Source organism: Carettochelys insculpta, chromosome 14, assembly GCF_033958435.1.
Source record: "Carettochelys insculpta isolate YL-2023 chromosome 14, ASM3395843v1, whole genome shotgun sequence".
Lineage (NCBI taxonomy): Eukaryota > Metazoa > Chordata > Testudines > Carettochelyidae > Carettochelys > Carettochelys insculpta.
This window is the reverse complement of record NC_134150.1, coordinates 6732710-6747058: the sequence shown is the minus strand read 5'-3', so window position 1 is coordinate 6747058 and position 14349 is coordinate 6732710. Positions and strand designations below refer to the sequence as shown.

General features: G+C 45.5%; 1 protein-coding gene across 1 annotated transcript in view; it reads right to left on the bottom strand.

Annotated features, from left to right (window-relative positions):
- SLC38A8 (solute carrier family 38 member 8) overlaps positions 1-5970 on the bottom strand; it is a 36164-nt gene extending 30194 nt beyond the window's left edge. Inside the window, exon 1 of the mRNA XM_075009111.1 lies at positions 5773-5970. Within this exon, the coding sequence (XP_074865212.1) occupies positions 5773-5961 (189 nt within the window). The 5' untranslated portion in view covers positions 5962-5970. The remainder of the gene's footprint in view (positions 1-5772) is intronic.
- Positions 5971-14349: the final 8379 nt, after the last annotated feature.

Here is a 14349-nt window from a genome sequence, read left to right as displayed (position 1 = left end):
TATATGAAATTTTCCCCATAATTGTATCAAATTGATAGGGGTCTCCCTTCTGACTTCTCGGTTGACGATTAAGTCTAGAGTTGTTTGAAGAGTGGAGGAAAAGTTATTCACAACCAGCTTATCTATGAAAAAAAATCATGACAAATTGACAAATATGATTCAACCATCTATCAAGATGTATGAATAGCAGAAAAGTCTACAGGATACGAATATTAGACAAACTAATTGTGAGCATCAGCTGATCAATGTGAAATCTCTAAAATATATGTTCATTTTCAGAGATTACTCACAGAGTAAGGTACTCTTCCGTGGGAGCAAGGATAGCAAAATCAAGCAAGTTTCCTCAAAATAGCATCTCTGTTGTAATTTTTTCTCTCTATTGTCATATTGGCTGGGTCTACACGTGCCCCTTCCTTTTGAAAGGGGCATGTTAATGAGCAGGTTTGAAAGATGCTAATGAGGCACTACAATGAATATGCAGCGCCTCATTAGCATAATGGCGACCACGGCGATTCGAAAGTGCAGCTTTTCAAATCGCGCGCCGCCCGTGGAGACGGGACCTTCCGAAAGGACCCCCCCAGTTTTCGAAAGCCCTTCTTTCTATCTGTGATCAGAAGAAGGGCTTTTGAAAACTGGGGGGGGTCCTTTCGGAAGGTCCTGTCTCCACAGGCGGCACCCGATTTGAAAAGCCGCACTTTTGAATCGCCGTGGCTGCCATTATGCTAATGAGGTGCTGCATATTCATTGCAGCACCTCATTAGCATCTTTCAAACCTGCTCATTAACATGCCCCTTTCAAAAGGAAGGGGCATGTGTAGACCCAGCCATTGTGTTCTGTACAGTTATTTAGACACAAACAAAGCTGTGAAAGGAAATAAAATAAAAAGGGCCCTTAGTTTTATCCTTGTAAAGAACTGGAAAAGAATTCAAGATTAATTTCAAATCTTACCTTCAGGTGTCTGACCAGCTGAGGATCCTTTAATTTATTCCCCCTCTTCCTCTACACTAAAATTTCTGCTGGAGATAGTCACCACTAACTGTACTTGTAGTGGCTCCAAAGACCTGGTCTCTTCCCTTACTTGAGTTCTTTGGCAGCTGCAGCACAGACACCTTTCCTAAAAGGGAGCTTGAAGTTTGTGTTGAATTAGAATGGTGAGGGCCCCACTAAGAGCAATGCTCTCGGCTTGTAGCTCAGCGTGACTTTTCACTAGTCAACATGGCTCATTAGGTTACGTTGGCAAAACAGCAGATCTTAGGACTTTGGATAGAACAGATGTCCTCACGTACATCCTGGGGTGTGTCTACACTTGCGTTCCTCTTTCGAAAGAGGTATGCAAATGAGGTAAATCGAAAATGCAAATTAGGTGTAAATTTGCATATTCAGCACCTCATTTGCACATTCTAATTTCGGAAGAGCTTCTTTTGAAAGAAGAAAGCCAACGTAGACACTGCTCTTTCAAAAGTAAACCCCATTTTCGAAAGACTCTTTCTTCCCATTAAATAAAGGGAAGAAGGATTCTTTTGAAGATGGGTTTACTTTCAAAAGAGCAGCATCTACACTGGCTTTCTTCTTTTGAAAGGAATTCTTTCGAAATTAGAATATACAAATGATGCATTGAATATGCAAATGTTTACCTCATTTGCATTTTCAATTTACCTCATTTGCGTGCCTCTTTCAAAAGAGGAATGCAAGTGTAGACACACCCCTGATGTTTCAAAGTCCACCAGTTTGGGTTTTATTACTGCATTTGATCATTTCAGGGATGGGAATAGGCATTTTTAGATTGTTCGCCAGGGGAATCCTGTTGTCTATTCATAGTAAAATATATATACACACATATATATTTTCTTTAGCTAAAGAATACACTCCAAACCACATCTCAGTTAGCAGGGCAGTCTTCTGCTTAAGACCCAATCCGCAAACATTTACTACCAGAGTCAGGACATACCCCACAACATAGCTCCACTGTGAACAGCAGGACTACTACACACGCAACAGCAAGCCTGGCCTCCTCTTTGTGTGCTGGTGTGGGACCTCAGTCATTTCACTAGTGGCAGAGGAAGCCAGAAGGGTTGAGAAAGACAAGCCCAGCATTGATTTACAGTGGTTCAACGATAATAATAGATACCTAAGGACATTGTTGTCATTTTGAAAGTATCAGAGAGGTAGCAGAGTTAGTCTGTATCTTGAAAAACAAGAAGTCCTGGGGCAGCTTTTAGACTAACAGATATTTTGGAGCATAAGTTTTCATGGGCATACCCTCTCTTATTTTAGGCTTGGATTTTCAATAGATCCTAAGGCAATGCGGTACTCACTTCCACTGAATTTCAATTTTTTTCTCGCTGTGTTGGTCCCAGAATATCAGAGCAACAGAGATGGTAGGTGAGCTAAATATCCTTTACCGAGGCAACTTCTGTTGATGAAAGAGACAAGCTTTTACACAGTGTAAGCTTGAAAGTTTACCTCTTTCACCAGTGGAAGTCAGTCCAATAAAGAGATCTCCTTGTCTCACTGAATTTCAACTGAATTCAGTGAAGCTGGTCTTTGCCCACGAAAGTTTATGCTCCAAATTATCTGTTAGTCTATAAACTGCCACAGGACTTTTTGTTGTTTTAAAAGTATACTCATGACAATAATTAAATACAGAACAAACCTTTCCCGTAAAGCTCATGATGGAGTTACTGATTTGCGGAATGGATGAGTTCCCCAGAATTAATTATGCTGATGATTTAATACTGACTAAATTTAATCTGAACTACTTTGTTTTTGATAATTTTGTTTTTTAGATACAGGCTGGGCTAATGGGTAATTTTGAGCTCTAGTTTGCCATTTATATTTTCTAGTAGAGAAGGGGCTGCAACTGATACATTCGCAAAAACTCTATCCTCTTAGCCAGTTTATACTTCGGACCCTTTCCTTCATTTCAAAAGATCTAACTAAAATCTTATCAAAAGTGAAGGAAGGGTTAAAATATGTAAATTCAGATTTATCAGGATTTTCGTTCATCAAGAGATGTGCATTAACTTTCTAATTTAAGATTGAAATTTTCACCATCTACTGATAATGTAATCTAATTACATTTTATAAGAAAAAATTTAATAGCAGCCTGACCCTCCGATCCTTGCTGACATGATTAGACTCAGATAACAGAGCTAATCAGGCAGTGAGGGTAATGGAAATAAGTGGTAAAGTAGCCAGGCTGCTGTGAATGGTGGGTGTGTTTTATGTGCTGCTTCTGTCTTGCATCTGCAAGAGTGGATGTAAATTTTTCTCCTGAGATCACATCATGCTCACAGTTAATTTTCCCTAAAGATTAAACTACTGTATTAACATTTCTTGGGGATCCAATTTCTTATTCCCTGGAATTTATAATGTCACACTATTATATTAATTAGGCTAGATGCTGTCACAGTCCTGCCTCAGGGACTGGACACATCAGATAGACAGGACCAGACAAAGGGAGTACCACAAATCCCATTTTACAGGTGGGGGCCTCAGGCAGATAAAGGCCCGGGGGTTTATCTACCATTGCAGGTGTTAATTGTAGAGTGCAACGCATCTGAATGCTCTAGCTGTGCCCCTTGGGGACCCTGCTGGTGAACGGCGCCTAGTACTTTAACCTTATACTTCGCACCAGCATGGTCTGACTGGGGCAATTTGACCACAGTACCCACGAGTGCTCCCCCGCCGCCCTGCTTGACCAGCCTGCAGCAACCAACAGACAAGCCCCAAGTCATGTGCTCAAAGGCACATAGGAAGTCTGCTGCAGAGCTGGGAAATCAACCCAGATCTCCCAGCCTGACAGCTTAGAACCAAGACTATCCTTCTTCTCCAACAGTGGCGCTAAGCCACAGCTCTGGGGCCCACTGGAGAGGCGCGAGCTGGTTTCAGGGGGCCCACCCAATGAACCAGACAGCAGATCGGGTGTTAGGCTCACCAGGGCTGAAGCCTGAGATCCACCAATAACCCACCACTCTGGGCTGTAGCAGAAGCTCGAACAACTTAGCTTTGTTGTTACAAACAACTACCTAAGATGGGGCCAAGGGCATTTCCCGCTTGCTACCCATAATGCCAGCCTGGGTTTTAATCTGCTGGATCTGTGGAAAGGAGTAGCTGTGTAAGGGGTGAGCCGTGGAGCCTTCGGAGCACTTTAGGGGGGGTGACAAAGAAAAGGACTGAGCTCCCTGCTCTACTGAGCACAGTGTGTCAGTTTATGTCCAGTGACACTAAAGCCTGTAAGTCCAGTGGAGCACCCAATGCACACGCTTTGTGTGTCCTCGACAAAAGGGCACCTGACAACACTGGCCTCCTCATTCTGAACGGCGCAGCCCCAAAGACAGGCAAACCTACACAGGGTTAGTTGCACAGTTAGGTTCCCATAGCCACTCCAAACCAGTTACCTCCATCCCCAGCATTTTCACAACCCTATGTAAGTTCAGTTTACTTGACAATCACATGTAAAACTAAACCTGCGGGCAAGAGCCCCATGATCATGGGACATTACCAACAAACCCAGGCACTGAACCTTACTCACATAGGCAGGAAATCCAGCTGGCACAGCAGATGGCTGGAGCACATCAACACAAGGAACCCTTCCCCAAATTCCAAGGCTTTGAAATCACCAGGGGCATTGTGGGGGCGGCTAAAGGCCCTTAGTTGCAATTGGGACCCTCTTGTGCCAGCTCCTGCAGGGTGACAAGGTGTCTGCACAAAGAGCTGACAGTCTCGGGCCCAAGCTTGGCTTGGAGCAAGCCCTCATGTGTTTGCAGCACTGGGGTCTAAAGGAAATCCACGATGTGCACAGGGCAAGGGAGAGGCATGGGGTATGCAGGCACAGTGTCAGTCAGATATGAACATTTGCACATCAACAGAGTCTCCATGCATGTATTGGCTTCTATGAACTGCCCCCCTCCCTAATTACAGAGTGAGCTGCCTCCAACCAGAAGTAACTTGAACTCGGCTGTTTTCTCTGGCTGTGCTCTATGGTTACTAGCTAGTGCCACATCCCTATGTTTATTATTACTCTCCCATCCACAAAGAAAAGATTGGACAGACTTCAAACTCTCTTAGACAAAGAGTTAATGGGCACAAAACAGACATAAAAACAAACCGGTCAGGCAGCATTTTAATGGAGTGGGCCATTCTGTTAATGACTTAAGAGTTTGCGTCTTACTGAAGAGGAATTTTCACACTACGTTGGAAAGAGGCTGCTGAACTCTCTTTTATATTCAAATTTGACACATTAACACGTGGTTTGAACCGGGATGCAAATTTTCTGAGTCATTATAGGGGATCTTTTGCATACTTGGCTTAATCTAATTCTTGACTTCTCCCCCCACTCTCTGATTTGCTCACCTTGATCATTTTTTTTCTGATTTCTCAACCTTGATTACTATTTTTGGTTCTCTGGGCCTTAAATATTGAGTCTGTTCAGGTATTGCTATGATCTGAAGAAGTGGGTCTGTCCCACGAAAGCTCACCTAATAAATTATTTTGTTAGTCTTTAAAGTGCTACTTGACTGCTTTTTTGTTTTGATAAAGGAAAGATGTGGAGCACAGAGGACAAGGGAGGAGGTCACAGCCAAGCGACCGACACTCCATAGGATGTGAGGGGGGGAGCGAGTACGGGAGGAACAGGGGAAAATACAAAAAGATGTTTGTTATCGATAGAGATTAGGCTACAAGATTTCTTTTAGGCACTAAGGCAGAACCATTGCCCTTGCCAATGCACAATTCTGTCACTGTACAGAGAGATATTTACTTACCACTTACCAGTTCCACAAGAACAGCAGTAGTGATCCCTCCAGCCTGATTGAAAGCCCACGGGAAATTAAGAAGCCCTGCTCCAAGAGATGATTTCAGCATAATAAAGACAGCGCCGAGAGAGGATAAGTTTGGGCTCCCTGCCTCCAGACCAGGCTTGGCTAGCAAGCCGATGCTTTCTCTAGCCAACTCTTCCATCTCTGAAAGGAAAGAAGGCTGAGTTTAATTGCCTCAGAGCAGACAGATCTATTCCGCTAACGAGTCGCTGGGGAATAAGCGCTCCTTGGGAAGATGCCTCCACTCACATGGCTGTACAGCTGGAGTCTAAGCATATTACTTCAAACAGCTTATCCCTGGTTTGGGGAAGAACTTTAAAAATAAAATGGGGATGGTGGGGGGGCGGGTCCTAGACTTTTGACCCCAATCATAAATCATGAGCGGGGAGGAGGGAAACTAACTTCTGCTCAACCAATCAAGGGTCAGAAGAATGTGAACCAATTAACTGAGCCAAGTTGTGTTCACAGTCAGTTCTCAGTGGCTCATTTAAGTGGCAGTATCTCTGGAGGGACTTAAACCAGGAGCAAAGCAAGCGGCGAGGCTGTGCTAGATTCCGCAGTGAGGTGTGTGCAAAGAACAAAATAGGCTGTATGGGGAATGAGGGTCCGGGGAAGTTAATGTTAGTTTTTCTGTGTTCTGTGTAATCAGGGACACCCATGAGAAGACCCCGCCCTGTCCAATGACTTCAACAGGGCTTTCTGAGAGATCTTATTGGACCCAGTTCAGCAAGTCACATAGGAACTCGCTTACCTTTAATGTGTGCTTAACTCTTCTGCTGAATCAGAGCTCACACACATTACTGCTTCCCCTCAGCTGAATGACAGAGATTCTAAAACCTCTGTGTAATGCTAACTCCTGCCCCAGGCTTCTGTGGGCAGAATCAAATTGGAGACCTCTGAAGCTTAGTGAATGAGCCTCTACCCCCTGAGCCAAAAGCCAGCTGTTAGTTAAGGGTGTAGGTCAGACTCATTATTCTGCCTGTACATCCTCTGGGTCCCACTAGATGAGGCAGACCACCACACCCAGAGAAGCATAAATCTGCATGAAACCTGATAGGAATCTCCCCTGCCTCAGTTTCCTCACTGCTCTGGAGTATTCTCTAGGCTTGGGCAGAGTCTTCTAGGACATCCGGAATCCTTCCCCTGCTCCTCAGGGCTTCCCAACAGAAATATAAAGCTTTTCTTTGACCTTGGCTAGTCCACAAGTGAACAGTACCTCCCTGCTAACAAAAGCCTTCCTATCTCTCCTGTATGGCTTGGTGAAGTGTTCCCTGATCTTCTCACCTTCTGGGGCTCCTCAAGCCTAGCCTCAATACCTGGGATTCTGTTTCATGTCTGGGGGATTTAAAACTCACTTAACAACAGCCCCTGCAGAGAGGCAGGAAAAAACTGATTCTGACGGGGTTCAGCCACCCCATTGTCCCACAGTAGCTGGGCCAAGAGGAACATATCAGCAAGGGTAGATGCTACGAGCTCTGAGGAATCCCTCATTTCTACAATCTTATAACAATAGCTTCATAGCATCTTCCACAATTCATAAAAGTTACAGAGCTTCCACTTCATCACCGTTTCCTTCAGCTGATCCAGCTGTCAAAGACGGCATTTGCTGTGTGACTTTATTGAACAAAGTTAGATATTTTTATATGTCAGTGGGCGGTGCTCATTCATATAAACTAGCCTCATATATGTGGTTGTTAAAGCAAGTGAAAGATGGGACTATCAAGGAAGAACCTGTGCAGCCAAGAGGAAGCACTTAGCAGAGGAAACGTTTTGTTTTTCTATTGTGGAAACCATCTCGTATAAGAAGCCATTGCACATCCCTTACTTCTGCACACACACAAGAGCCTGTACTTTCCTTGACCTATTTGGGAACGGCAGGGAGGATGAGCTCTATGGAATGCGTTAACGAACTGTTTGGAGTCAAGGCTCCAGCTCCCCGGTGTCTGTTTCTTTTTGCTGATAACGGTTTCTCTTTGAGAAATGATTTAAATTGCCTCTCACACTGGGCTTTGTTTGTGTAAGGGTATAAAATACTAGTGTTAGCTGCACCAAGCAGCCTTGCCGGACTTGGTTTTACTTGTGTCCAGTTTGGCTCATCTGTTGCCTTATTGAATTCAATAAAGCTGAATGTTAGCCACCTACACGCAGAGAAGTCTTGTGCTTCAAAAGGTGAAGGCTTCTGTCAGAGCAGTCTGTAAGTGCAGGACAATGACCATCTGCCTACACTAAATAAAGCCCTGATCCAACATGCAGACCTGTTGTATGTAACAATACCAGCACAGATACCTTTTTAATCCTTTGGAGGAAGGTTAGACAAACAATACCAATTTTTTCTGGTTTTTCTTTCGTTTCTCAGCTCCGGGTTATGCTTTCCACATTAGATCAGTGACAATAACGAGATAAAACAGACAGAGCAGGTACCAATAGCACAGCAGACAGGCCGTGCATGACATCCTCTGTGTAGCGTGGCAGGGTCCATGTATCACCTGGGCCCCAGTCCTCTGCTCAGGCCACGGTCCTGCAGTGTGGAGCCCAATTGCCCTTTGCCAGGGTCCTTGCTTTGCTCCTGAGGCTGAAAGGACGGCAGGTAAGTGTCTCTTGGTATGATCAGGCTTTTTACCTGGTCCCGTCAGCCTTTGGCTGCACCCCCACGTTACCTGCAGGAGGTGCTGACCACCTTGGCTGCCTCCGGTGTTACTATTAGTTGTCTGCACCAGTCTAGCTCCTTCCTTGCTTGGTTGAATCTCCACATGCCTCTCCAACCTCCTCCTACACTCTCTCCCTCCACCCTACTGGGGGAACAAATATTTTTTTTAAGAAGGTTGCAAAACATCCAGGCAGGGCTGGGCTTTCCCCCTCCACGGCAGGAGAACCACACACATCAGCTCTCTGATAGGGGCTCCACATCCCGCCAAGGGATTACAACCTGACCGCATGCCCTGCAGCAGTGCCGCCTTGTGAGAAGATGTTTGCACGCTTGATCGTAGCCAAAAAAAAAGGCAGCCTCAGGAGGAACTGGCTGACTCTGACTGTGGATTTAGGGCAGCCTCTTCCCCTGCTGCTTCCACTCTGCCCAATTGCCAGGGCTGTTTCTACTTCTTCAATCTGCTTTTCCCCTTGTGAGTTGCTCCCCCGGCCTCCCCAGTCACAGTAGAATGTTGCAAATAAACATTCAGTTGAGGATTTTCCTTATCCCCTTTCATAAGGAATCAACTTCTGCAATAAAATCTCTCCTACCATCTGGGAAAAACAGACACATGAGCAGGTTCAGCTCTCACCTAACAGCAAGGTCATTAGCCCTGTCCCCTGGTTTCTGGAAAGCCATTCTAAAGTTACATCGGCGAGCCAGGAGAGACAGACCCACTGTGCTCACAGTCCGCAGACTTAAGCGTCAGATCCGACCTCTGTTTACATTGGAGTAACCTAAGAGAATGGAGGAACCTAAATGGCCCATTAGTACTAATGGCGAGCGTTATGGCTTAGAGGGCAGAGGACAGATGAGGAAGTGAAAGGTGCACGACAAATACAATTTATCACCCCGCTGTCACCGCCACGTAAGGAACATGTATATTGAGATTTTACTAATCCCTATGCCTCACAATGGACTTTTTAGATAGGATGATGTTGAGTTGCTTTGTCTTGCTTCCTAGTTGCTTGTAACCAGGGCCTGTAAGGAAAGCACTCCTTAGCATTAACACAGGTTGAACCTCTCTAGTCTGGCACTCCTTGGTCCAGCAACATCCATAATCCGGCATGATTCTAGTTAGCTGCATGTCCACTTATAATGGGTGTGAATAAGTTTCCCAGAGTCCCATAAAGTTTATTTACAGCCACCAACTGGGGATCTTAAGTGTTCTGTGCTGTTATTTAGCTGTAATTTACCCCAAATGTCTTCTAAGAGCCCAGTAAGCACTGGAAGTGTTGGTAATGGGCTAGGCTACACTCACCTCTTCTGGTTTGGTGAATCCTCTGGTTCAGAACCGGTCGGGTCCCAAGGGTGCCGGACTAGAGAGAGTCAACCTTTACCACATGTGAATGACTCCCTGAGACCCTCTGACAGGGCCTCATTCATTTTCTATTTCCCAAATATGTGACCTTCTGATCTCAGTAAGAAGGATAAAAAGACTTTAATCAGCTGCTCTGAGGAATTATGGATGGCTAATTGTGACTGTCGCTTCAATTATATCTTTGCAGCCTACTGTGTTTGTAACTATTTAAAGGCTCCTGTTAGGCCTTCATTAGCAATACACAAAAGAATTTGGAAACAATTAGCATGTTTGAGTGAGAAATTGGCCAATGGGCTGTAAAATACTAGTCAGTGGGAAAGCCTCTCAGTTCAGACCGGCGCTTTGATGTGATTTCCTCCTGGTCTCAAGTCTGTGGAGAGGCTTGTAAACTTTCGCTAGCGACATTGTGAGAAAGTACAGCTTCCCCATTAGCAGAGGAAAGCGGGAAAGCCTTCGGGCTCCCGTTTAATTGAAGGGCATGCAAATCAGACCAGTCAATCCCTCCAAGGGTCGGAAAGCACCATCACCAGAAGGTGGGATAATGGGTCATATACCCTCAGGTTTTTGGGGCAGCCCGTATCACAGAACGACGCCCAGGTTTCTGCAGCATGGCTCCCAGCTGCTCTCTTCATAGGGTGGGAGATTGGCAGAGACAGCAGGTTCCAGCCTGAAACACTCAACTATGCTCTAAGCAAACTGTCTGCTCAAGATGGGACATGGCATGAAGGGAGCTGTGTATGCAGGGCCACTCCTTCACTCCCCTAGGGAAGGCAGCTGCCGTCTGCTTCAGCATGCTGAGTGCCTTGCAGTTTGTGGCGCGTGCCCCTGACCTTGTGCATGCCAGCATGGCTGTCCTGAACAACGGGACTCAACAGCCCAGGAAGATTTGTTATGCTCCCAGCTCCACAGCTCTGGGGTTGAGCGGCTGCCTGCAGTTCCTCCTCTCCTGGGTAGGACTCCAGGCTCCTTTGCTCAGTTCAGTGACTATGCTGATTTCTTCAGAGGGCACAAATCAAAGCAGAGGAATGAAGCCACGTGAGGGGAGCCAGCTGTCAGTTCCAGCAGGCTCACTCACCCCCTGCCCTGCCTATCAGATAGGTCAGCTCCCCTTTCGAGACTAGAAACAGGAGTTTTACATTGCTGGAAAGGGATGTCCAAAGGGGGCAAGCAGTGTCCAGTTTTGCCCACCCCCCCCCCGTATTGAAAGGATGTGGATGTGCTGGAGCAGGTTCAGAGGAGGGCAATGAAAATGATTAAGGGGCTGGAGCACATGACCTATGAGGAAAGGCTGAGGGATTTGGGCTTATTTAGTTTGCAGAAGAGAAGACTGAGGGATGATTTAACAGCAGCCTTCAACTTCCTGAAGGGGAGCTCTAAAGAGGATGGAGAAAAATTGTTCTCAGTGGTGACAGATGGCAGAACAAGGAGCAATGGTCTGAAGTTACAGAAGGAGAGGAGGAGATTGGATATTAGGAAAAACTACTTCACCAGGCAGGTGGTGAAGCACTGGAAAGTGTTGCCTGGAGAGGTGGTGAAATCTCCATCCCTAGTGGTTTTTAGGTCCTGGCTGGGATGACTTAGTGGGGGTTGATCCAGCTTTAGGCAGGAGGCTGGACTAGATGACCTCCTGAGGTCCCTTCAAGCCCTAGAATTCTATGATTCTGTGATAGTTCTAGAGTCCAGAGCTACCCTGCCACTTACACATATCCATGCACCCCTGCGCTGTCTTAGTCTCTCTATGCTGCTGCTCCCCTCCTTGTTCCACACCCCGGCCCCTTCCTCCAGGACAACTCCTTCAGACCCCACATCCATCTCTTCTCAGTACCTGGGGAATCAGACAGGAAAAACAGCTTTCTCCCGTCAGCTGGTCTCTCACCCGTCAAAGCAGTCCCCGAAACCATCCATCCTGCTTATGCAGCGAGTTAGATGGGCTCAGGGTGCTCAGGCACTATGAATATTCTGGGACTGGGGCTGGGCTCCAGCAATGTTAACAAAGGCAGAGTGAGTACAGAAACAAAAGAGTTGTGATTACATAAACTGTCCAATGCATACAATACATACATTTTTGATAAAACACATACAGTCTGCATCTACACTTGCGTTCCTCTTTCAAAAGCAGCATGCAAATGAGGGAAATTGAAAATGTAAATGAGATGAATATTTACATAATTGGTACCTTATTTGCATATTCTTTCAAAAGAAGAATAGCAGTGTAGATGCAGCTCTTTCAAATGTAAACCCCATCTTCGAAAGAACCCTTCTTCCCATAAAAAGGGGGAAGAAGGGTTGTTTTGAAGATGGGGCTTACTTTGAAAGAGCTGCATCTACACTACTTTTCTTCTTTTGAAAGCATCTCTTTTGAAAGAAGATGCAAATGAGGTGCCAGATATGTAAATCTGTACCTCATTTGCATTTTTGATTTCCCTCATTTACGTGCCTCTTTTGAAAGAGGAATGCAAGTGTAGACGCAGCCACCGTGATCATTGGGTAATCCCAAAGGCATTGTCAGGTACTCCAGTCAAAAGGTCAGAAACAAAATGTGGGCTAACGGGAATTTTGTGAAGGACATAAGAGGCAGAGTTTGAGGGATAGATATAACTGATGTTCTTTAAACTAAAACCAAAAATCACCAGATTTTTTGTGAGAGAAAGAAAGCAAACACCAGGAAAAGGAGAAGCTCTAGGAATAAAAAGACCATGCCAGCAGAAGGCCGTTAACAGAGAGGGGGCTATCCTGTTAATTAAAGCCAATGTAGCATGCACGATTACTTGCTCTATGGGTAGATGGCATCGATGTACCCAAGCAGCATGGAAATTTTTCAAACACGCCACAGTAGCTGCTCAACTTGAATGTACACCCCACTTTAAAAAACACACTAAGAGAACCGGAACAGTGTCCCTGTGGCTTAACGATGAAGTAAAAGCAGCAGCAAGAAATAAAAAGGCATTGTTTAAAAAGCAGAAGTTAAATCCTAGTGAGGAAGATAGAAAGGAGCACAAAATCTGGCAAATGAAGAATAAACAAAATATTTTTTTATATTATAAACAACAACGAGGCCCCAAACCAACTGTAACAGCAACGAAGGGTCCTGTGGCACCTTATAGACTAACAGAAAAGTTTTGAGCATGAGCTTTCATGAGCACAGACTCACTTCATCAGATGCCAAACCAACTGGGAGATCGGCTAGCCAGAAACTCAAAAAGAAATAGCAGAAGCAGGAAGCCTGTTAAACAAACTCCCTCCCAAAGCTTTAGGCAGGTTGGAGAGGAGGGCAGGGATGACTGTGGCTGGGGAAGGGACCTGGGCATGTGGGTCTCGGTCAAAATTTCTGCCAACCTGCCACCCCTGCCATCCTGTCTAGACATCCTTCCATACTGAGTCCATCACTACTGGTGCAGCTCCACTCAGCTCCTCATTAGCGTTATGTTAGGCATGCTCAGCACTGCCTTGCTTCCCTGGTGATGCAGACACGGTATAAAGGTGCGTTAAAGAAGCTCTGAGCAAAAGCCTATTCCCAAAATGCTGCAGGAAAAAAGAACAGGCTCAGTGGCTTGGCCCAGACACACCTGCACTAGAAGCTAGGGAGGTACCAGAGATGAAATGAGTTGCTGTACTCAGCGCATATGTCCAAATACCCTTGGCCCATGCCCCTTCCCTACTCTCCCTCCCACTTACTCCACTCCCCAGCCTGCTCACTTCCACCCACATGGGGCAGGGGGCTGGTGTGTGGGCTCAGGGCTGGGTTCAGAGTGTGGGTGGGGTCTCTCGGCTGAGTTGGGCTATAGCATGCTAGCTTCAAGAGGGGGTGAGCAAGTGCCAGCCAGAATGGTAGTGACTGAGGTAGATCTCCATCCACAGCACAACTGGGCTAAGGTGAGCTTCCTGCCTTCACTGGCTCCTGCAGCACTCAGAAGCAGCTGGCATGTCTCTGAGGTCCCTCGGATCAGAGGGCCAGGTGACTCCACATGCTGACCCTGCCCACAGACACTACCCTTCCAGCTCCAATTGACTGCAGTTCCCAGCCGATGGAAGCTCAAGAACAGTGGTTCCTAAACTTTTTGGCATCACAGCCCCTTTTTGATTTTTGAGAAACCTTCACACCCCACCACCTCTTCTTTACCGTAACCCAGCCCACTTTGAACAAACAGTTCAATCTGTAATTTAAAATAAACACAAAAGCTAGGTATAAATTTTTATTTAAAGTTAAAAATAAGCACAAATAGTTTATCTTGGCCCAAAAAATTAATAAAAATGTAATTTAACACCAGAAATTAAACAAATTTAATGTGAAGGATGCTGCTGCATTTTCTCACGAGTTGGGAAATCCTAGGTTTGAAAGATGAAAGTGCGCGATGCAAATTGTTTTTGACATCCAGTTGATTTCTTCATTTCATTTTTAACGTGACTAAACTTGAAAAGCTTTTTTCCCAGAGGTACGCTGATGAAAACAGAAGAATAATATGTAGCACTTCTCCAACTTTCAAGTACATTGGGAAATATTTTATCCAAAATTCCTCCAAGCT